The 25,269-nt window shown below is 39.2% G+C and overlaps 1 protein-coding gene across 2 annotated transcripts in view; it reads right to left on the bottom strand.

Moving 5' to 3' along the window:
- The window catches only part of LOC124125268 (ADAM 17-like protease), a 38,751-nt gene extending 17,958 nt beyond the window's left edge, over positions 1–20,793 (bottom strand). For both annotated transcript variants that reach the window (XR_007218111.1, XM_046488542.2), the window contains exons 1-13: positions 20,666–20,793; positions 18,828–18,954; positions 17,475–17,608; positions 15,929–16,014; positions 12,551–12,663; positions 12,169–12,254; positions 10,951–11,078; positions 9,967–10,059; positions 7,462–7,557; positions 6,081–6,219; positions 4,598–4,708; positions 2,476–2,481; positions 518–636 (exon numbers count right to left, since the gene is read on the bottom strand). Coding sequence is in view for 1 of the 2 variants with exons in the window: in XM_046488542.2 (XP_046344498.2) it covers positions 518–636; positions 2,476–2,481; positions 4,598–4,708; positions 6,081–6,219; positions 7,462–7,557; positions 9,967–10,059; positions 10,951–11,078; positions 12,169–12,254; positions 12,551–12,663; positions 15,929–16,014; positions 17,475–17,608; positions 18,828–18,954; positions 20,666–20,717 (1,290 nt within the window). In the remaining variant the exon portion in view is untranslated. The remainder of the gene's footprint in view (positions 1–517; positions 637–2,475; positions 2,482–4,597; positions 4,709–6,080; positions 6,220–7,461; positions 7,558–9,966; positions 10,060–10,950; positions 11,079–12,168; positions 12,255–12,550; positions 12,664–15,928; positions 16,015–17,474; positions 17,609–18,827; positions 18,955–20,665) is intronic.
- Positions 20,794–25,269: the final 4,476 nt, after the last annotated feature.

Consider the following 25,269-nt stretch of genomic DNA (forward strand, 5'->3'; position numbering starts at 1 on the left):
AGATATTCAAGAACTCCAGGGAGATGAGAATACTGTTTTCATGCACTGACACACTGATCCCAGTAATATTTGTCTAGTAATATTTGTCTAGTGTTGCGAGAATGCTTTAGTTCATGAATCCGGTTCAACATAAATATGCCTTTATTACCATTACCGTATTCGACGTAATAAGCGCCCTGATCTAATATTTGCCAATATATTGGCTAGTGAACAATCTCAATTAGCACCCCTTCCAAGTGGTTTACGTACACAAGACTTATTTATTTGTGTATAATACGTACTCGTATGTTATATGCACCCTTAATTATGGGCAATTAAATCCTGGAAAAATATTTCTGTCGTATATAAACATTTCAGGCTGTCAGCATAAACCACGAAATCTACGATTTTTCAACTCAAAATAATATTCTAATAAGAGCCCCCTATTTCTAATTTTGAGAGCGCCCTGGGCGCTTATTAAGTCGAATACGGTATTTGATAATTCTGATATTGACAAGAGAAATGGTGCTCATCGTACATGGTTGTTTTCCTCCCACCCGCTGACGGCGTAGGGGTACATGATGTAGCGGCCCTTGTTGAAGGAGTCAGGGGCACACTCGGGCGTGTCTACGTCATGCTCACTGCCCCAGTTGTGGCCTGAAACAACATGAAGCTGCAGACAACAACAAAATACAACAACATGTACAGTCAAACACTGTTGTGTCGAACTTACGGTTGTCTCGAAGTAAAAGCTTGGTCCCTGCCTTTTCCTTTTTTATTCATTTTTTTTTTAGGTGTCGAACCTCGGATAACTTGACGTATTTAAATAAGTCCCTTCAACTTCGACACAACTGTGTTTGTCTGTACTTACAAAAACATCATTGCTGTATATGCTTACACAAACTTTATTGCCGTATATACTTACACAAACATCATTACCATATATAGTATACAAAAACATTAAGCATGTCTGATTCAAGTTATTCAAAACTATGTTGAGAGTCCGTAAGCCCTAATTTTATCGTGTATACTGATCAAGCAGTTAATGATACTTTAACTAGAGACAATCTTAAATAGTTTAACTCAAGTCACTAATATAAAAATCTTTTCTCAAATTGGGCTACTGACTGTTGAGCATTGTTTCCCATCAATTGAAAAGCATCAGATCTCAATGTACGAATGTGTGCAACAGAAAATATGTCAGGGGGGTGATAAAAAAGAGTTACTGATAGACTTACTGCATGTTTGTCAATGGTATTACATTCCTATAGGCTGTACAATAACAGGGATTTATCAGGATTCCAAACTAAGTGCCAATGTTAGGCAAATAGGAGAAAAAATTGTTACTTTGTTCAAACTTGGGTTTATTTGTTGGGTCTTTATTTTCTTAAATTCAGAAGTATTTAACATAGCATTTACCATTGCACTCAATACAAAAACGTAAAACTATATGTTCAAGCCTCTCCCTCTATATTGCTCCCTTTATCAGTGTTATACAAGTCACCTCTTGGAAGCTATAACATGGGCCACGAATATACAAACAGGAATTGGGAAATTTTAATTCCAATATGGGAATTTTTACTGACATCTGTCTAGACTCGAAGACAAATGTTGGCTGAGCAGGTCTGGTTATATCCTTGACTAAGGGACAGGCCATTTGATATTCTGGGGGGGGGGGGGGGGGGGGGGGGCATTTGTTTGGGGAATAGATATTTTTTCAGCTACAGCTGCAAAACCAGATATTTTAAAAATATTTTTTTCTTAAAAAACACCTTGCAAGAATGTTATTTTTGTGGCAGACAATTTCTGTTTTTCTTTCAACAGTCTGAAGAATAATTATATTTTTCACAAATTTTCTGAGACATTTTATCAAAATATCAAAAAGTAATGACTAAGTAAAGGACTTAGTAATGGAAGCCAACCATCTGATAGAGTGGGTGAGTAGAGTCGTATGACAGTTGTGTCCCAGAACCATCATGACAAGGCCACAAAGACTTGGCTTCACACATGGAGAATGGAAATCTAAGTCTGTGGTGTGTGACTTGAACACTTCATCCATAAAGCTACACTATATCACCTTACATAATCAGCATCACAGCTTCTCAGCATCTGAATCAACGGCTAGTTCTATGTGTCCATAAAGGCCCTGACTGGTGAGGTGGTGAGGTGAAATGGGGTTTAACGTCGCGTCCAAGATTATTGCACTTATATAGCGACGTGCATGCACGTGTGTGTGTGGCTGCTTGTACTAGTCCGGAGTGATGCCAATTTATAGTGCTAGCACACTGAGGTACCATGCCACAGTGTAGCATGAATACCCCACTCAGACAGTATACTCTGAGTAGACTCTGAGCCGACCAGTCCTTGTTTTAGCCCCTTAATGTCGAACACCAGACAGGGTAACCTTTTAAAACATTCTTTTATTTCTATTTTCAGAAAATCATGTTTGCAGGTTAAGACTTTTTCTTTATTTTCTGTTAAGAAGAATACACTTACCAAATTCTATTGAGGATCAGCAATAATGAAAAGACAAAACAAAATAAAATATTATTATATATCTGCAAAAGTTTCATAAGAAAGAATACAGGATATTATTGTATACCGTATTCGACGTAATAAGCACCCACGGCGTTATTTGCTGATATATTGGCTAGTGAACAAGCCCAATTTGCATCCCTTCCGATTGATCAATGTACACAAGACTTATTTATTCGGTATAATACGCACACGTGTGTTATATGCACCCTTATTTATGGGCAATTAAAATCTGGAAAAATATATCTGTCATACATAAACATTTCAGGCTGTCAGCATAAACAACAAAATTTATCTTTCAACTATGTTTTTCTTCACAAAAATAATATTCTAATAAGAGCCCACTATTTCTAATTTTGAGAGCGCCCCGGGCGCTTATTTCGTCGAAATACGGTATCTGTAAGTGGCATTTAGAGCCTGTGTGTAATCAGAGACAGGAATGACATATGGACTGTATGCTTGTAACGGATGGTAGCATCTGTACTGAGCATATCATTTGGAAAATAGCTGAAGTTGGAATCTGTCATGTCTTCAACTTTGCCTCACAGTTGAAGTGAAAAGCGTAAAAGAGAATTAAATAACCAGTGATCAACCTGTAATCACCAAATTGTTATTTCCTAATGACGCTTGTGGTTGATAGTACCATATTCGACGTAATAAGCGCCCCACTCTAATAAGCACCCAGGGCGATATTTGCTTATATATTGTGAACAATCCCAATTAGCACCCCTTTCAATTGATCAATGTACACAATATTTATTTATTCGTGTATAATATGCATTCATGTGTTATATGCACCCTTAATTATGGGCAATTAAATTCTGGAAAAATATATCTGTCGTGTATTATACGCACAGACTTTTCTTTTGTATCATTTCAGGTTGTTAGCATAAACCACGAAATTCATGAACTTTCAACTCTTTCATCCAAATTTTATTCTAATAAGGGCCCCCTATTTCTAATTTTGAGAGCGCCCTGGCGCTTTTTACGTCGAATACAGTATATCAAACGTCCCACCCAGTGGATGTGGATACATACATTGAGCTGTAGACCCTTGGGTGTGCTCTAGACAGCTATCTAATAGGGGTGAAATTATATACAGGAAGGCCATGTTACGATATGTATCATGATATATAGGTCACGATATGATATGTAGCGCGATACACATATTTTTGTCAAATCTCGTTGAACCTTCTTGGCTATAAATATTTCAGAGCAGGTTCAAAGGAAAAGCTAGCTCTAGACACATGTTCGTAGCGGCTATTTTTAGTAGTGAACTCTTGAGTGTGCTGTAGACAGTTACCGACATAGGTACCTACACTTATACATGAGCTGTACACAGACACCTACCATGAGCTGTACAGAGACACCTACCATGAGCTGTACACAGACACCTACCATGAGCTGTACACAGACACCTACCATGAGCTGTACACAGACACCTACCATGAGCTGTACACAGACACCTACCATGAGCTGTAGACAGTTACCGACATAGGTACCTACACTTATACATGAGCTGTACACAGACACCTACCATGAGCTGTACACAGACACCTACCATGAGCTGTAGACAGTTACCGACATAGGTACCTACACTTATACATGAGCTGTACACAGACACCTACCATGAGCTGTAGACAGGCACTTACCATGAGCTGTAGACAGACACCTACCATGAGCTGTACACAGACACCTACCATGAGCTGTACACAGTTACCGACATAGGTACCTACACTTTTACATGAGCTGTACACAGACACCTACCATGAGCTGTAGACAGTTACCGACATAGGTACCTACACTTATACATGAGCTGTACACAGACACCTACCATGAGCTGTAGACAGTTACCGACATAGGTACCTACACTTATACATGAGCTGTACACAGACACATACCATGAGCTGTACACAGACACCTACCATGAGCTGTACACAGTTACCGACATAGGTACCTACACTTTTACATGAGCTGTACACAGACACCTACCATGAGCTGTACACAGACACCTACCATGAGCTGTACACAGTTACCAACATAGGTACCTACACTTTTGCATGAGCTGTACACAGACACCTACCATGAGCTGTAACTAATGTGGACTCCTGTGTGAGCTGCCTGATGCCTGCTGTGTTGAGGGAGCTGCTCCACCCAGTGTTGAGGTAGTGCCTCTTACCCCGCCTTGTGTAGGCTAAATAAACAACACACATATGCCAACCATTATCGAATAGTTCACCATATTTGCCTCATGACATTACAACACAGATAATTACAACATTGTATAGATAAATAAATCACTAATTTTGTGTGTACAGGTTATTGCCATTTCCAGGATATTTTACAAGAAACTTACACATGATAATCTTAACCTCTGTATATAAACCAATGCCTAGCATAACAGGAAATAAAACAGAAATTATCAATGTCTTATTACAAAATTCACATTTTTATTTTTCACCAATTATGCTACCCTGAAGCAATATGCTGTAGCTTTTAACTGTACACAATATACGAAATATCAATTTTTCCAGAAACTGGTATTAGAAAATGGTGTGTGCGCATTATGTACTCAAGTGCATGCTGTATACAACAAAATATGCTATCGAATGAAATCTTTAAGGTGAGGTGAGGTGAGGTGAAATGAGGTTTAACGTCGTGTCCAAGATTATTGCACTTATATAGCGACGTGCATGTACGTGTGTGTGTTTGTGTGGCTGCTTGTACTAGTCCGGACTGATGCCGATTTATAGTGCTAGCTCATTGGGATACCATGCCGCAGTTTAACATGAATACCCCACTCAGACACAGTATACTGACTCTGAGCCGACCAGTCCTTGTTTTAGCCCCTTAATGCAGAGCGCCGGACAGGGTAACAACATGTACCATCTTTTAACGTCTTTTGGTATGACGCGGTCAGGGATCGAACCCCGGACCTTCCGCTCCCTGGGCGGACGCTCTACCACTAGACCACGGAGGCGGTCGAAATCTTTAAGACGTTTTAAAGGCCAACATTTCAAATGGCGCCAAGTGTTGGGGACACCACGTACACCAACAGGAGACAATACTTGTAAACAACACGTGGAATCAGTCAAGAAACTTGTCACATTGAAGACATCTGTTATATAAAACTAGAAGTCTCACTGTACATTTGAAAATCTTACTGGCCACAACCCAGTGATAACATCTACTTCTGTGTACTACATGCACACACCTGGAAAAAACACATGGACCAGACTATATTCCAGACATCCATTTATCATCATACAAATAATTACTCGTGAAGAGGTCAATATGTGAAAACAAGGACCCGATCCCTGAGGTTAACTGACTGGACCAAGGCTGCAGCCAAAGTCCGGTGAGACCGCCATAGGGTACAGGTCCGGGGGTCCTCGTTTTCACATATTTACCTCATCAAGAGTAATCATTCGTTCTGTTTCACCACAATTCACTTTAACGTCTATGAAGTCTTCAAAACTATCCTCTGTTTCATTACAGTAACTTAGCTGCGAACCATGAAATATTCCTACAAGACACCACGTACACCAACAGGAGACAATACTTACAGGGAGAACATATTCCGCCGACAGTGCCTAGTCTCGGTGACCCTATGTACGCCAGGCCCAAGACGCCGCCGCTGAAACTCTGGTATGTGAAGAGATGTGCCAGGCAGAATCGACCAAAATACACATGGCTGCTGAACTCCTGTTCCAAAAATGAAAGAATAATTACATTATTACATGAAATGTGACACTAACCTTATGATGATAACAAATGTTAATTTTCATCAAATGTTTCCACAATAATTGAGGCAGGAAGTATCATTCTTTCTACATTATATTTTGTTTAAACAAACTGTTCAAGTCAACTGTAGACATTAACCGTCACCAAAAGTGATTCACATAAATGTTTGGTAAATTGCATGCATTTTTCTTCATCTACTCTGGGTACAAAAGAATTACACCATTTTGTCCGTAAAGACATAAATTTTGATATTTAAACTAAAGGGGTGCTTATTAAAACCATACACAATCAGTGTTCCCACTGGCTTTTGAAACTGCCGGTCCTTGTGGACTGGCAACTCTAAAAATTACCAGTCCCCCCTAATTTTTGCCAGTCCCACCTTTCAACAAATAGAAAAATGTATGAAAATTATTTGGTTTTAATTCTTTCAACATAATGTTCAGTGCAAAGATGTCATGTCTGAAGGACCTTAGTTATATCTTTATGTCATTCACTAAACCTTCAGTCACAATTTACTCTCTCTTTTTTTTTGATATTTGAGACGAGGTCGCTACAAATAGATATTCAACCTATATATAGACCAGGGGAACCCTGATGGTAACGGACAAGCTGACTTTGTTCGAAAAATGTATATCGATATGAATATCACCTATGTTTTCTTCAACAAAGAAGGATTTATAAGGAACTTTATTTGCCGGTCCACAGGGACTGGCAGTCACATGAATTACCGGTCCAAGCCTAATTTTACCGGTAAAAAACTGGTAATTACTGGTAAACGGGAACGCTTCACAATGAATTAAAAAAATGTTCAGAGATTATGTAGTAGTGAACAAACTTGGTTCAAACAATGTCAGTGAAACCTTTACAGTAACAGTTGCACAGCAATTAAACACCCCTTTTGCGCTGCTGTTTTCTGTAAAAAATGAACTGTCATGTAAATTTTCAGTCATAGTTGGGGGCGCTTATAAAGATTACATACAGAATTGTTCAGAAGTTGATCACGGGTAGGGTGCTTAATACAGCAAATACGGTACTGGTTTGGAAAACAAGATGATGGCCCCAACAAAACTGCGACCAGTCTTCGTTGATCTGAGATCCTACATCACAGTTGCATGCATTTGCATAAAGTCGACATTTAGAGTATGAATAACGTTAACATATTAAACTGGATCAACGTCAATACTACCAACATGGCCGCCTTACATTCAGCAGCTGGCGTGTGTCCCACTGGCTGGGGTTCTTCATGTTGTAGTGTTTTTCTCCCTTAGCTACAGTTGTAGGCTTGTTGTGGATACGCATCTGTAAACAACACGTGGAATCAGTCAAGAAACTTGTCACATTGAAGACATCTGTTATATAAAACTAGAAGTCTCACTGTACATTTGAAAATCTTACTGGCCACAACCCAGTGATAACATCTACTTCTGTGTACTACATGCACACACCTGGAAAAAATACAGACTATATTCCAGACATCCATATATCATCATACAAATAATTACTCTTGAAGAGGTCAATATGCAAAAAACAAGGACCTGATCCCTGAGGTTAACAGACTGGACCAAGGCTGCAGCCAAAGTCCGGTGAGACCGCCATAGGGTACAGGTCTGGGGGTCCTCGTTTTCACATATTAACCTCATCAAGAGTAATCATTCGTTCTTTTAAACCGCAATTCACTTAACGTTTATGAAGTCTTCAAAACTATCCTCTGTTTCATTACAGTAACTTAGCTGCGAACCATGAAATATTCCTACAAGACGCCATCTTGTTTTCTAGCAGACGAGTCAATATTCATCACGAGACAGGTCAGTACTAATCATGTGACAGGTCAATATTCAAGGTCAGTGTCAGTCACATGATTTCGGGGGCTTCCCTGAAATGTATTGTTTCATCACATGGTACAGATTAACCAATGGAATTGCGAGATTCTTAACAGAGGAAAAACAATTGCAAATATCATCATGTGATATTGACCTCAATTTGATAAACGTCTCAGATACCACTGATACCTAATGAAAGGTTTGGCATAAGAGCCCTGCATCTGCCTGGTCGCAAGGACTGGGTCGTACTTAAGATGCAATGAAGCAGCTAAGAATTGAACGGAGAGTAATTTAGCTATCATGGAATATTTTAAATATGTTTAGTAAATAGACAAGATATTGGAATATATTATTCCTGATAAAAAAAATAGCTTCAGATACAATTTTTGCCGATCCTTGCATTTAAAATCCTGTAAAGTTATATCATTGGGATTGTCTTGACCGAATCACCGGTAGATTCCAAGAAAACGTGTGTACAGCTGATTGCTGTTTCCGGCTTAGTTTACGAGAAAATACACAAGGTAATCTTAATCCCTGGATATAAAACAATGCCTAGCAGAACAATAAATACTATTTAAACGGGAAATCAACATGTCTGGTGATTTTTTTATCTCAAATTCACCTGTTCGTTTGCCGGACTCCGCTGAAGGGGTACAGTGTAATTTTTTTCTGCGCTTGGTATTCAAATTTATTTTTTCCAAAATACTGAACCCGCTAGAGGGGGGTGCGTATTATACATGGGTGCGCACTATACTCAAGAAAATACGGTAGTTACCAAACATGTCACTAGGCTTAAAAAAATAAAAAATTGGTTCTCAGGCAATGACTTTTGAAAATATAGCACGGATTAGTGGTTGTTCCTTTTTCTTTTGCTTGTTCAAACTGGTATGTAACCAAATAAAAATTGTGTACCATGAACCTGGGAAAGGGCCTCACTACATAAGCAAGCATACAAACTCCTATTGCCACCATGTTAATACGAGATGCGCAGTGAAGCAGTGCCCATGTAAAGGGAAGTAACTGTGTGCTAAATTCTTGTTAAGTATTAGGATTTTATATATTTTTTTTTTAAATGGAAATAAAAACGAAACGTGCGGCAGACTTTATGATGATGCAGGCGGTGCCTGAGAACCAAGACTATTATTTCTTTAGCAGTACATAATCAATTTTGGTTTCTCTATATTAATATGACTACGTATCTTTTTTAACCCAAACAAATGTGTTTCATCAGAACCAAAAAAATGGACACAATTAATAAAATTGCTATTAGGTATCGAATGTATAGTTATCGATGCTCCATTATTGCCAGGAGTACATGTAGAGCAGGTAGTGGACTCATTCCAAAGATGACATCCTGCCATTAACAGAGTCACCCTGCTGTGTTAAGTAAAGGCATCTTGTTCCCAGGGTTTTGATTCCTAAATAAGGACGTTTGGCAGGCAAACTGTGAATTTTTTTTGAAAATTGTTTCATGTTAATGTTCTCATTTTTATAAAAAAATCTGAGGAATTCGGAAATTCTTAATTAAAAATGTGAATTTTTACTGTTATTTGCTGCAGGCTTGTGACCAAATATCGGCCCCTGGTCAAGACCAGATACATCCCTGAGTTCCTCATCTAAGTTTTGGCAATTCCAGTCCTATCCTGATGTGGGTTTTCATAACTAGTCAGTATTACCTGCATATTTCAGTTATAGCAGAGAGTGTGCATAGTCTGATAGCATTGTTTGATAGCCAAACCCAGATGGGGCTGTAAAAGTTGCCTGAACCCTGTGTTGGAATCTGACACACATCTTCGGACAGACAAGTGAACACTTCAAGCCTATACCCCACAGCAACTATAGCGTGAAAGAATAAAATGCTGGTAGTCATGGTAACACACAATCTCACCTCTTTGATCTGAAATCCAAATCCTATCTGTCCCTTTTCCTTATTCCATAGCGTGTCACGGTAAATGTTGTCTATCCTCTGGATCAGCCCAATCTGAAAACACAATGTATCCTGGCGTGGAGTCATCCCACAGATGACATCATTACCTTGTCAACTTGCTTAACCTTTTTGGTCATGTGGACAAGGCGTCCAACCTTGGAAAGAAGGTCCGTCTTTCGAAACCCATCAGGGTACTTGGTAATTCAATGGTCGCTACATTGCCTCCCTATGTGGGGCTGAGCAAGTTAATTTCATAGTTGCGCAAAGTAAGTCTTAATACCCTACAATGCGACCTGGGACGTGCCTTCTGTTGACGGAGGAGTATGTAGCAGGGCGTGGAGTCATCCCACAGATGACATCCTTACCTTGTCAGCTTGCTGACGGGGTTAACCTCTTTGGTCATGTGGACAAGGTGTCCGACCTCGGATCAGAAGGTAGTTTTCGAACAACAACTATCGTCCTGTGATCTTTTATGTTTGCTGTTGTATTTGAGTCAAGGGACCAAGGTAATGCCAAGGACCATTTGACTCTTATGCTTAATTTCAAACACTGCCTAAGAACTGCCTTGCTCAGTTGTCCACGTAGTCTCAGCTCATGCAGATCTTGAAGCAAAATAAAAGCAGATCATTTTGTATTTTATAGAATTCAAATACAATACAGTATTATTCTTTCGAACAAACCTAACAGATATAAGCATAAAAGACGAGGAAAAATTGATTAACTGATTCTCAGGCAATCTTCAAACAATGTTCCAGTTTGAGAGGCCAGTTTTATTTGTTTGAAAAAACGTGCACCTAGGGGGTTTTGAATTCACATTTTTTGTGTCCGATGTGTTTTTGTGTCAGTTATATCCACTGCCACCATCCCACATCAATGACACAAATGTCACCATCTTTGAGATAATATGACCACATTTGATACCACTGTCTTGAGTGGATTTCTTACCAAATAGTTTGCAGTTCGATGTTTGAAACCTCCGCCAACACCTTCATAAAACAAGTAGTCTGCGACCAAGATTAGGTTGCAAGTGTTTTTATTTAGCAGCCATGCTTGCCTCTTCTGACGTCCATGATCTGAAAGACAAACAAATATATTGCTTATTAATTGTTTGTTTGTTTGCTTGTTGTTTAACAGCACTCTAAGTAACTCTGTATGGTTGTGGTCTGTAAATAACTGAGTCAGGACCAGCCAATCCAGTGATTGACATAATGAGCATCAATCTAAGCAACTGGGTATGATGACATGCATCAACCAAGTTAACGAGCCTGACCACCCGATACCATAAGTCGCCTCTGAAGACAGGCATGGGTTGCTGAAGATCAATCCTAAACAATATCTTCACTGGTTTATTGTTTATTATGCCCAAATATGATAATAACCCCTCAAACAGTTATGCAATCATTACTTTGGAAAGAGCTCAATTCTGATTGGCTAATCATAGGTTTCAAATCACAAAAAGAGCACATGGTTCCAAATTCAATTTAGCTCATTTTAATCTACATGTTACCCATAGCTCTGCCATGTCTACATTTGGAACAAAGTAAGATTATCTCCAGGATCAGCTTAATGTCAGGTTATGGATACAGGACTTGCTTTTGCCAAATGGCATTGTTTTTTAATATCTGTATATAAGAGAGGAAGTCAACAGAGAACACAGTAATGTATCTGTGACAATCATATCAGAGGCCCAGTGGGTATGTGCCCAAGAGTCTTCTATTTTTCCAGCTACTATAGTCATTTGATGCACATAAAGGAGGTCTCGCGGGGGACATAACGTTAGACACCGCATAGATATAGAGTGTCTGCCCTGGCAGTGGAAGATCGATTCTCAAGCATGTAAGACCCAAAGACTTTAAAAGAAGTTACATGTTGTTGCCCTGCCTGGTGCAGGTCGGTGCACTGGTGTCTGAGTGGGGTATTCATGTTAAAACTGTTGAGTGGTATCTCAGTGGGCTAGCACTATAACACCGGCATTAGTTTAGACAAGTACAAGCAGCCACACACATGGCTTGTAATTGGAATAATCTTGAAGGGAACGTTAAACGCAATTTCACCTCACTTCACCCATAATGCTATATTGTCTCATGTAATATATTGTATTTTCGGAATTCAATTTTCAATGCTTCGCTGTATTTTAAACTTAGACTAAATGAAAGCGCACACCTGCTGAATCTGTCTGGTTTTCTTCTGATTCCTCATCAATTTCTCCCTCTCCAATATCAGGATGAATACTCTCACATATACTTTGTCTGAAAAAAAGAAATATGTTACCATGGTTACAGTGATTTCCTTACTAAATATTTCCAAGATAAACCTTCTGTGTTTTCAATTCAGGTTACAAACTCTGATGTGAAACCTGTATCTTTACAATTTATAACCTCATGAAAAGATGTACAGTTTTGAATGAAGTTACAGGTATCAAATCTACATTTGAAAACTCTCAATTGAAAATGCAGTTGTTTTATTTCCTAATTCACTTAAGACAGATAATCTGTAGTTCTTCATAGCTATAATTTCACAGTCTTGTACATCATCCGACACCCACCTCTTGTTGCTGTGGTTGGACAGGTGAGGGTAGGCGTGGTCCCACTTGATGTCAGAGTGGCGGTATGCAATCAGGGTGTGGTTGTCTGAGGGAGGCAGGTGTCTCCATGACGGCTGAAAGATCATCAAATAATTTAGGGGAATTGATTCTGGTTTATAATAATAATAATAATAAATAAATAAATAAATAAAATAAAATAAAATAAAATAAAATAAAATAAAATAAAATAAAATAAAATAAAATAAAATAAAATAAAATAAAATAAAATAAAATAAAATGAAATAATAATAATCATCATCATCATCATCAATTTGCATGGCTCTTTTCCATGCTGGTTATCATGTTCCAAACACACAGAGAGAATTATAACTTCAGGTGAAGGATCAGTGTGTGCATTCCATTGTCATTCTCAGCTCCCTTGGGAGGATACAACCAAGATTGCCTGTGAGATGCTAGAAGGTTAACAGTCACATTACCATCTCATCCTACCAGGTACCCACCCACTGCTGGATGAACAAAGGCATATTGAACAAACAACATTGAACAGAGTTTCCTGCCTTGGGTGACATAACATGTGCTTCAGTGTGGGGCAGGACCGAAGCAACTTCTCTCCCCGACCAACATTGCTAAACCTGATTTGTGACCTGTGCACAGCGCAAACAGATGTGAAGCCCTCATACAATCTCCGTTAAATCAAAGAATGGACTTCTCCACATACCTAAGCTCCTGCTTTGGATGTTAAACAAGTTCAAGCCTATTTGTACCAAGGTATATAAGAGGACAAGGCCACATAGTATTTGTTCACTACGATCAACTGGCCAAACACGACACAAACATAACCTCTCGAACCATGAACACTCTGTTGTATTAACTTCATTCTTCAAGTTTAGCCATGCGTAAAATGTCGCCAACATCGTTTTGAGTAGGTACCCTGAATAGTAATAAGTAAATATTTACACACAGGCTAACCTGCTGTTTACTCTGGTGTGTTCACAGACTTCAGGACAAAGTGAAAGCCTCTGATTGACAATGTCTGGAGCAGTTCCGCAAGAGGTGAGGTGAAATGGGGTTTAACGTCGCGTCCAAGAATATTGCACTTATATAGTGACGTGCATGCACGTGTGTGTGTGTGTATGGCTGCTTGTACTAGTCCGGACTGATGCCGATTTATAGTGCTAGCTCACTGAGAAACCATGCCGCAGTTTAACATGAATACCCCACTCAGACACAGTATACTGACTCCGAGCCGACCAGTCCTTGTTTTAGCCCCTTAATGCAGAGCGCCAGACAGGGTAACAACAAGTACCATCTTTTAACGTCTTTTGGTATGACGCGGTCAGGGATCGAACCCCGGACCTTCCGCTCTCCAGGCGGACGCTCTACTACTAGACCACAGAGGCGGTCCCAGTTCCGCAAGAAACAATATGTGATTATGATTGTGTTTTACCTTATTAATATCAGCCATTCTGAGTAACAAAACAATTAACGGGGTATGAATCGTCCCATTTTGTCCCATTTTTCTAATGCTTAATGCTGTAAATATCAGCTAGCACAGCTCTAGATAAGCTTTTGGTTATTTGCGTATATTACCCATGGGTTGGATTTTTATTGGGCAGCCACAATTTTTAGTGTGTAAACATATTTTTTCACCCACGTTTCTTTTCATTTGGATATTTTAACTTGAAAACCGATTCCATAACAATCCCCATAAATCAAATGAATAGTACGTTTTCCGAATGTAACTGTCGGTAAATGAATTTTGTGATTGGCTGATACACAATTGTTGTATCTAACAGTAGTAATATAAAAAACTGATATACATATTAGTTTTATTTCAAAAGCATTTTTATAGTTTTTGTTATGTGTTTGATACACTGGGGATTTAATTTGTCTGCATATTTCATTTCAATTTATGTACTTTTTCAGCAAATACACAGCTTACGTAACACGTTGGCTTTTTTGTACCACGTCTACTGGTAATATATGTAACTTTTAAAATTAAGAATTTGTCTTAAGCTTAATATATATACAGAGCTGGAAATGACAGATAATGCACCTACCGTATTTTCTTGAGAATAGTGCACATTTTAGAAGCGGGTGCACATTATACAAACCATAATGAGTTTTGATGTTTTTTCCCCCAACGGAATGATATTACCGTGAGCACGTAACACCGGAAATACCATGTCAACAAATCCATACTGAAGTACGCAAATTAATCATGTAATTAAACTGTCTGGCCATAAAAAGTGTTCTTTGTATATCTGGACTTATGTTTGTAACTTATTTCATAAATTTTATTAAAAATACCTTTTAATATTGTTTTAATTAATTTCGGCGAAATCGTGTGTGAAGCGATTGGAAGATCGCACAACTCACTGTTATTAACAGCAACCACGGTCAGATTACCACGACTGACGCCTTGAAATGAACTTCAGTTGACAGAGAATGGATACATATGTCACAAATGCCATATTTTGACTCGTTAAAAGTCATATTTGTTATAGTTTGACGATTCTATATCAACATGTAGTTCTCGCGATCACGTGCGCGGGAGCCTCGACGGTGACTGGTCAAACTGGTTCCATGTAAAATCAAAATTGTTATTGATAATGGTAAAGTGATAATCTTGGGCAAGGTTACAAGCCTCCAGATAAGCTTTGTATTTGCGTAACAGTCCAGGTACACAAATTAAATCAGAATTAACATGATTAGAGAAACTATCTCATTATGCTTTAATTGCATACAAATATTCATGACATATTTCAAAACCCCAACAGCATAAGAATTAACAACAGTTTACATCATAAACATTCTAGACACACGACCGTTTAAAAGAATGAAAGAGTGAATGTATGTTGTTTTAGGGTGCAGTTAGCCATGTTTCTGTCCTAGAGGGATGACAATAATACACTGGGCAAAGCAAACCAATGGTCGATGACATGAGCAACAATCCTCATCCTCAGGGTTCAATGACACACAATCTGCGAAGTCACGTTCTTATTTTAGTCATCTCTCATGACACTGTTTGTTTGTTTGTTTGTTTATTTGACGCCACACTCAGCAATATTCCAGCTATATGATATGACGGCGGTATGTAAATAATTGAGTCTGGATCATACAATCCAGTGATGGACCTCATGAGCATCGATCTACGCTATTGGGATACAATGACATGCAACAACCTAGTTACCAAGCCTGACCACCTGATCCTGTTAGTCGTCTCTTACGACAAGCGAAGTCGCCTCTTACAGCCAGCATTGGTTGCTGAATCTCATGACTCGATCAGCATAGGTAGCTGGTGACCCATTTCACGCTGGAATCGCCACTGTTGGGGGTACAGGAACATACCACTTGTTCTACAGGGGATCTGATTACCTCAACAGAGTAAACATCATCTTTCATTGCCACTTGAATATTCCACTGTGAGTCTTCTAAATGAGCATCAACTACACCCTCTCCATCTGAAAAAAACAAAGTTAAAGATTTCAATAAAACATATGTATACTACTCATCATTTGAGAAGGATACAGGACTATAATACTGATATGTAATTAGAGTAAGTGAGTGAGTGAGTGAGTATGGTTTTACGCCGCTTTTAGCAATATTCCAGCAATATCACGGCGGGGGACACCACAAATGGGCTTCCCACATTGTACCCATGTCGGGAATCGAACCCGGGTCTTCGGCGTAACGAGAAAATGCTTTAACCACTAGGCTACCCGACCGCCCCGTTATGTAATTAGAGGACTGGACTGGTGTACTTGAATTGTGTACTTACTTTTTTTAACTTTAAATAACGCTTCAGTTGCATGGAAGTATTGGATAAAATTTGTATTACAACATCTTCAAGCAGCCAATTAAACACATTCAGGTCCCAAACTCAGAATATCCCTATCAAATGTTGACTATCATATTAAAGGTGGATATGATACTCAAGGAAAATATTATTTGGGATGATACCAGTATCACACCGAACACACAGATTCAAACTATGAACTATTGTGTAATGAGATGAGCACTTTGTCCACAGGACTAAAGATCTGAACCCAAAAGACAGCAGAGATGCATCTTGGATTCAGGAATTCGAAGCGGAAGAGAGTGGTTCAGATGCTAGCTCTGGCAAAACTCAGTAATGCAGAGCTCCAGAAATGCGGTATATTTGTGTAAATTGCAAACAATAAGACACCATAACCCAATTAATTTAAAACAAGCATGAAATACTCATATCCAAAAGCAATATGACCTGTCCAGTTGTGTGCAAGGAAAGAAATATTGTACAGTTTGCAAGATCTGCTCCGAAAATGAGCACAACCATGGGTGAGTGAGTGAGTGAGTGAGTGAGTGAGTGAGTGAGTGAGTGAGTGAGTGAGTGAGTTTGGTTTTACGCCGCTTTTAGCAATATTCCAGCAGTATCACGGCGGGGGACACCACAAATGGGCTTCACACATTGTAACCATGTCGGGAATCGAACCCGGGTCTTCGGCCTGACGGGCTAACGCTTTAACCACTAGGCTACCCGACCGCCCGAATAACACAAGAAACAGTGCTACATCTTGTTTATTGTAACTTAGATACAAATTGGAAGTCACCTGCATCATAATCGGGCCTCGGAGTAGAAGTATATTGAATACCCAAAGACAACCATCAATATCCAGTGTGAATGATAACATGCGAGTAAACATGCCATGGCTCAATTATCTGGCGCCCTGGTTCTGTTCAATGTTAGGGAGGTCGGGTAGCCTAGTGGATAAAGTGTTCGCTCGTCACGCCAAACCTGGGTTCGGTTCCCGACATGGGTACAATGTGTGAAGCCCATTTCTGGTGTCCCCTGCCGTGATATTGCTGGAATATTGCTAAAAGTGGCCTAAAACCATACTCACTCACTCACTGTTCAATGTTAACAAAGTGCAAACAAACAAACCTGTTAAATGTCCAGTATAGAACTCATTCCGGTTGATATGAAATGGCTCTGTATGTCCATCTTCGTTGACAGTGAAAGATTTGAAAGAGTTGGACAAAACTCTGGTGTCAGGTTTCATCACCATATTGAAGTTTCTGAAACACATGGCACAATAAATACGATAGAAATCTTTCCCAATGAATATATACCAAACAGTGTCAAAAATAAAGCTTAAACGTCTAGAGGTCTAATAAGCCTAATGTTAAAGGTTAAATATTTAGGTGGTCTCTGGATTCAAAACTGCCTCCGTGGTCTAGTGGTAGAGCATCCGCCCATAGAAAGCGGAAGGTCGGGGGTTTGATTCTTGGCTGCGTCATACCAAAGGATGGTACATGTTGTTACCCTGCCTGGTGCATGGCATTAAGGGATAAAACACGGACTGGTCGGATCTGAATCAGTATGCTGTGTCTGAGTGGGGTATTCATGTTAAACTGCGGCATTGTTTGTTTGTTGTTTAACGCCGCACTCAGCAATATTCCAGCTATATGATGGTGGTCTGTAAATAATTGAGTCTGGACCAGACAATCCAGTGATTGACATCATGAGCATCAATCCGCTATTCGGATCGATGACCATTAACCAAGTCAGTGAGCCTGACCACCCAATCCCCTAAGTCGCCTCTTACGACAAGCATAGTCGCCTTTTACGACATGCATGGGCTGCTGCAGACCTATTTTACCCCGGATCTTCATGGGTGTCATGGTATGTGAGTGGGCTAGCACTACAACACCGGCTTTAATGCAGCCACAATTCACACACACCTAGCTATAAAAGTGCAATAATTTTGAACATGATGTTCAACCCCATTTGGCCTGACTTCTCTTATCGCTTGGGGGCATGGGTGGCCCAGTCGTCTAAGGCGCCACGATTCGCTGTGCAGAGTTGCGTCCCTTGGGCATGCCAGAAACCTATGATTGTGGGTTCGAATCCTGGTTTGCCCCCATTATGTTTCTAGGTTTGTCAGCACCATACCCGTGCTCGTGGGTTTCACCGAAGTGGTAAACGTCTGAGACCTGCATCACTTCGGGCTTTCCTCCAACATTAAGCTCACACGCCGCGATATAACTGTAATACTGTTAAAAGCGGCGTTAAACCCAACTCACTCACTCTGGCGCAGAATACGTACAGGATTCCTCTCTTTCGGGAGAGTACTTTGACTGGACAGCTCTATATCGATAGTAATTGATTTTTCTAGAGACAAATGGTATTAGAACATTTTTATGATACTAGCAACGTTTGATTGGTCATTTTTCTATAACATAACCAGTATGGATCCCTGTAAGCAATATGAGGCAATTGTATATAAAGTCCTACCTTCCTAAGGCACTGAACCAGACTTCCTTATAAGCTGCACTCTGTCCATCCGCACTTCTCTTGACACGACTCCGCACCTCCACTGATTTCAGGGTTTCAAAATAATGTAATTTACTGTCTATATTACCTGTAAACAAAACAGACACTGTAAATAACACCAGTTTACATGTTGGCTACACATTCTTCGCAAAATAATAACTTAACAATTAATCATTAGTCAGGGTGCAATTTTGTTTTCTGGTATAGGCTGCAGCTAACAACTGATTGCACAACAGATACACTACTGGAAAATTAAAACATAAAGACCTGCACTCAGACAATGTTAGTTTACTCATCTTACGACACACTTGTTTAATTTTTAAGCGACTGTGTGCTGGTACAAGTATATCTACAAGTCTTTGATTTGGTTTGGTTTGTTGTTTTACGCCGCACTCAGCAATATTCCAGCTATATGACGGCAATCTGTAAATAATCGAGTCTGGACCAGACAATCCAGTGATTGATATCATGAGCATCGATCCACGAAATTTGAATCGATGACATGCTTCAACCAAGTCAGCGAGCCTGACCACCCCATCCTGTAAGTCGCCTCTTACTACAAGCATAGTCGCCAATAATGGGTTGCTGAAGACATATTCTACCCAGGGACAAGTCTTTAAATGACATTTAGATTTTTTTATGGATGTCAACTTCTTTATTATCAGTATATAACATCATACATGATCATAATCACCTCATAAGAATTATCATGTTACATTTGAACATTTGTTGGGAATAAAGTACAATAAATCAACATACTTTCCTTGTTATAATTTAGCCAATGCGCCCCTCACTCCATGCAGATAAAAAATTGTATTTCTTAATCGTTTTGCTTGTGTGTTTAAAATCCAAAGATGTCTGCTGTCCCACTACGCAGCAGATTTTCTGGGTTATAATGATTACCTGTTTGCTATCATTATCAGCATGATCAGCTGATTTCGTTATGCTTTGACATTTGTCAACATCAATCACAAAGCAATTTTATTTCTATTTGTTTCGATCTTGTATACATGGCATAAATTTGAAGCAAGTGATATTTATTCACCTGTTTGTGGAGCATGATACCAACTGCACTCAGTGCAGTCTGTTTATAAACAGAGTCAGCAGAAGCTGATCTGAACCTGCAACAGTGCAGTCTTGTCAATTGGAAATAATAGCCTGAAGTCTGCAGAATCGTTTCAGAAATACCGCTATATCCTAGATGGTGCAAATAATGCACTCACTGTGTTGAAAGAGAAAATCTTATAACATGACTCCCTAATATTCGAATGTCAATACTGCCCTGCTGATGCGTTACTTTCAACTTCCCACCTAAGGGAGCTGTTATTGATTAAGCTATACATAGAGCTGGCATAACAGCTAGGGGTGTCCAAGTGCAGCAGTTACAGATAGATGTAACGCCTGTCATTTTCTAACCCGAACTCATAGATAAGATTTCGTATTTAAGTTGCTAATTCTTAGATGGGATGTCACATTAAATATTTAACTTATGACGGTGTCGACTACCGGTGACTCTTGTAAGGAATAACATGATCCTTAACATATTTTGCATTTATGTTGCCATTGAGCAGTGTTGGATAGTTGAAAAGACGTGACATTACTGTCAAATTGTGTTCTGAATGAATTTAACAGGCTAGCTGTTTAGACAGAAAATCATTTTCGTATTACTTTTGTGAGTGTCATGGTTATTTTTAGATATTGAATAAAAAACGTCTGTCAAATATCTGAGAATCTTATGTTAAACATAAATATACATATTCATTGCTAATTCCAAAGATAAAAAGCATTAATTATCTTACCTTGCACTAATTTTAAACACAAACACACTACGACCATGGGTATACACTTCATAATGCTGGAATGAGATAGTCAGAACGTTCTTGAAACTTGAAATCACATTTCGTTTGGCCGTGTTACTAAATGCGGAAGTGTTTTGGGTTATAATAAGCTCGCTATCAGCGCGTGCTATCAAATTCTGCATTAGACGTATCAAGCTGACGGAGGGGGTAGTCGCTGCGAGGAGCTTTAGCTTGGAAATCACCGCATTGCAGTGTCCTCTAGCGGGGAAACCTCAGTCCAGAGGAGACGTCCCAGTTAATGTGGCCATATATATATATATCGATGATATATATGTTGAACTCACGGATTTTAGGTGATCCTTGCATGATTGTCGAATTTGAAAGTGTATTGCAAATGCAGATTATTAATGACTGTCCATTATTTCCATCTGATTTAATTACTTCAAAGTTAGGCACCTCTTCCGTGACGACTAATGGGATGGGGGTGGTCAGCCTCGCTGACATTATTGATGTGGTCATCGTAGGTCGATGCTCATGATACCAGTCACCGGATTGTCTGGTCCAGACTCGATTAATCACAGACCGTCGTCATACAGCTGGAATATTGCTGTGAGCTGCGTTAAACAACAACAAAAAACAATAACATTCCCTCAAAGTAATCGTTTTACGATCTTTGAGTGGCACCAATACTTGGATATGTATAACCACAAGTTTACACAATGGTATGGATGATTGGCTCCTTTATTATAAATGAAGTAACAATGGGGATTATTCTAACACTTGCTTGAAAACTGTTAAAATCATCATAGAAACGTCTTTTTTTCTTTAAATAGATTAGAACGAACTGAAAATGTAAAATTCAAATATTCTTCCAAGCAATTGCTGTCAAATTATCTAGTAATCTATATTTCCCATTAGAAATGCACAGTAGTTTGAAGGGAGAAGATAATTTGAGGCGTAACTTTTTCAATATCACGAATCACTTATAGTCAATGAAAACATGTCTTTAAAATATATTTTTTTTAAATCGAAAGAACCTTTCCTCTTCTGCTGTTTTCATACGGAATCAAGCAAACTATAGACTTAGTTAGTTTGATCTAGACTTGCCTAGGCTTTTAGTAAAAACAAATACCTAAAAAATATAAATTCCAGTCATGGTGAAGGTCTAGGGTCCCGTAAGCCCGTTCCACAAAACGATCGTAGCACCTTAGGCCGTAAAACCCATACTTTTGACTTAAGACAATCGTAGGAATTCCAAATTTAAGATCACTTTGTTGGACGGGCCACTGGACTGGTTGGCTGTGTACACAGTATAAGGAAGATTGACAAATAATGGGATTTTCTATGGAAACTAGATATTTTTTTAACAACTACAAAACCAGATATTAAAACTATGGGCCTAAATAATTTATTGTATAAAAAACACCTTGCAACAATGTAACTTTTTTCAGACAATCTCTTTTTCTTTTAAACTGCATGAAGTAAAATTATGTTTTTCAAGAATTTACGGGGGCAATTTAGTTTATCGATCCTCGCCCATCTCCCCCATCACACCCCGTAGTCATTACGGGTATCTAACTGCAAAGGAAGATGCACAAATAAGTCACAATATTTTATCTCTTCATGATACAGAAGGGGACAAGCTTTCACCTATTTTCACAATGAAGAAACTACATATTTTAAAAAAATAATATGAATCACATCGTTATGTCGTTAATCACAAATAGATATCGTGTCTGAATTGGTAATTCGGATTGGAATCGTCTGATTTAACCTAGGCCCTGATAAGTACACGTGTACCCTTACGGATTTAATCCGGCCTTATTGATCCTCATATTGGCACGTGTCATTAATATTAACATTATTACTAGGGTTAAAACAGCACCAGTGGTTGTGCTGCAGTGTCGTGATTAAAATATAACCCCATCTGACGATAGTAGTGGACAATTGTCAGAGAGTTGTTCTTACAGATCACATTCTTTCTCCCGAGCAATTTCAATGCAGCGCTTGTTTCATCAACCACTGAACTATTTCAATGTACTTACCCTTTTTACGATACTGGAAGGTGTCAATATTAATAATAATAATAATCCTTGGAGCAATCACGTGACCATAACAAGGAAATCTCACCGTACCCAAAAGTTAAAACTGGATTGTCCGACATTGTCTCAATATTCTGCTTGTTTGTTGTTTAACGCCTCACTCGGGAATATTCCAGCTTTGTGACGGCGGTCTGTAAATAATCGAGTCTGGACCAGAAAATCCAGTGATTTACACGCAAATGGCATACGATGACATGCATCAACCAAGTCAGCGAGCCTGATCACCCGATCCCGTTAGTAGACAAGCATAGTCGCCTTTTACGGCAAGCATGGGTTGCTGAAGATCTATTTTCCCCCGGATCTTCACGGGGCAGCTGTTGGTTAGATGTCAGTGCACATGCCTTGTAACTGAATGAAATACAAAACATGGAATTAGTTCTACAGCTGAGTTTATCGTGCAAATACCCAAAGGTAAAAACGTGGATCACAATACACATCGAATTTAGACATGGAACGTGTAAAATAAAAATTCATAATTTCTTGCATGTATGGGCCGTGCATGCATTATGGAACAAGACAATTCAGGGAATGTTGCCAGATGTAAATTTGTACAGGATGAACTCGTATGTTTATAACGAATCCTTCAGTTTAAGGTAACAGTTTTGTTTATGACGACATCCTATTTTGTTTCAATACACGGATGTTGCCATTCTTCGGGGATAAGAAATTTCAAGCAAACTAAAATGGAATGATTTTTTAATTTAGCATCTACAGGGTCTCAGTTAATGTTGTAGCAGAGGAACATCATAACATTCACTTGAACTTATTCGGAAGTGTTGATAAACAAAGTGACAATGGACACAACTCTTTTATAATCACAAAATGTCCGTGCGTGTATCCGTTTTAGCTGGCGTGTACTCAAAATTGTGCTTCTGTAAGTGCAAGAACAACGTTTCCAAAGGGCGTTCCCCGTGACCTATATTTATTATATACACATTTATATTTGCGCCTTGTCTTTTTCAGCCATGTTGGTGAAAGTTGATTCCGGTTTAATTGTTGTAAATTTAACTCTGAAACCCGCTTCGTTAAACAATGAAGTAAGAAATTCACTCTAATCAAAACCAGATCTCTCAAGGAGAGGGAAATTTATCCAGTTAAAAGTTTCGATTTTAATTAAATTATTAGGTTAATGTTTTCCGTTAAACCGATGCATGAGGAATCCTTTGAATAGTCGCGTAGACTTCACCTAATACGTGGACCGCCTCCGTGGTCTAGTGGTAGAGCGTCCGCCCGGAGAGCGGAAGGTCCGGGGTTCGATCCCCGGCCGCGTCATACCAAAAGACGTTAAAAGATGGTACTTGTTGTTATTCTGTCTGGCGCTCGGCATTAAGGGGCTAAAACAAGGACTGGTCGGCTCGGAGTCAGTATACTGTGTCTGTGTGGGGTATTCATGTTAAACTGCGGCATGGTATCTCAGTGAGCTAGCACTATAAATCGGCATCAGTCCGGACTAGTACAAGCAGCCACACACATACACACACGTACATGCACGTCGCTATATAAGTGCAATAATCTTGTTTTAACCCCATTTCACCTCACCTCACCTCCCCTATACGTACTCATCAGTCAAAGTGCATGTCAACGCTTTACCCTATAAACATAGCTTATAGAGTAAACTTTTACTAAGCTGAGTACAATAGCACACATTTCTGAGAGTAAACCACTTCAATATGATTGGATTCTATATGATTAACTATGATTTATGGAAGCATGTACAGGTTAAACTTACCTCGTTGACTCAAAACGTCAATTTAACCGGAAGAGATTTCGTGTTGAAACTGCTTCCTGTGGTATTTTGATGTAGATAAAGTTTTACACGGAAGCTGCAGGTTGGTAAAGGTCATTGACAAACAGAACAGGCCATGAATTTAACCTAAGTAGGATGGCTTCTGAAATGAAGCGTCTGAATTTAGAAAAGGGAGATAATCAATGTGAGATAGAATAGGTGTTTCATCAACTTCACTTATTTGATCTGTGAATGAAACTAACGAGTGACTGGTAAATATGGTATGTATCCCGTCCTAAACAATATTCCAGCTGTACCATTTTGCTCGGCAGCAAGCTGGTTGCTCACGAGGATAGGAGACGAAAGAAGTCTGACAGAGTTGCCTCCCTTAGACCATAGGCATCTTTTAAGTCCACTGAGTGGTTGGTCGGTGACATGAATGCATCTGTCGGTCTGTCTGTTTATATGTTTGTTTGTTGTTTAGTGCCGGTCAGTAATAATCCAGCTGTTTGTCGACAGGCCTTGCATACCAGTGATTGATATTATGAACAAGGACCAAGTCATACAGCCTGACCGCCTCGTAGGATAAACCTATTCGAACCCGGAAAATACCTTTTTATTCCCGTGTGTGAAAATAAATATATTGGCATGATATTGGAAGAATATGATTCTTTAATTACAACTTCAAACATATAATGATCCCGTGAAGATCCGGGGTAGACATGGCTTTCACCAGCCCGGGATCGGGTGGTCAGACTCGCTGACTTGGTTGATGC

Source organism: Haliotis rufescens, unplaced genomic scaffold, assembly GCF_023055435.1.
Source record: "Haliotis rufescens isolate VD_foot unplaced genomic scaffold, xgHalRufe1.0.p SCAF_4, whole genome shotgun sequence".
Classification (NCBI taxonomy): domain Eukaryota; kingdom Metazoa; phylum Mollusca; class Gastropoda; order Lepetellida; family Haliotidae; genus Haliotis; species Haliotis rufescens.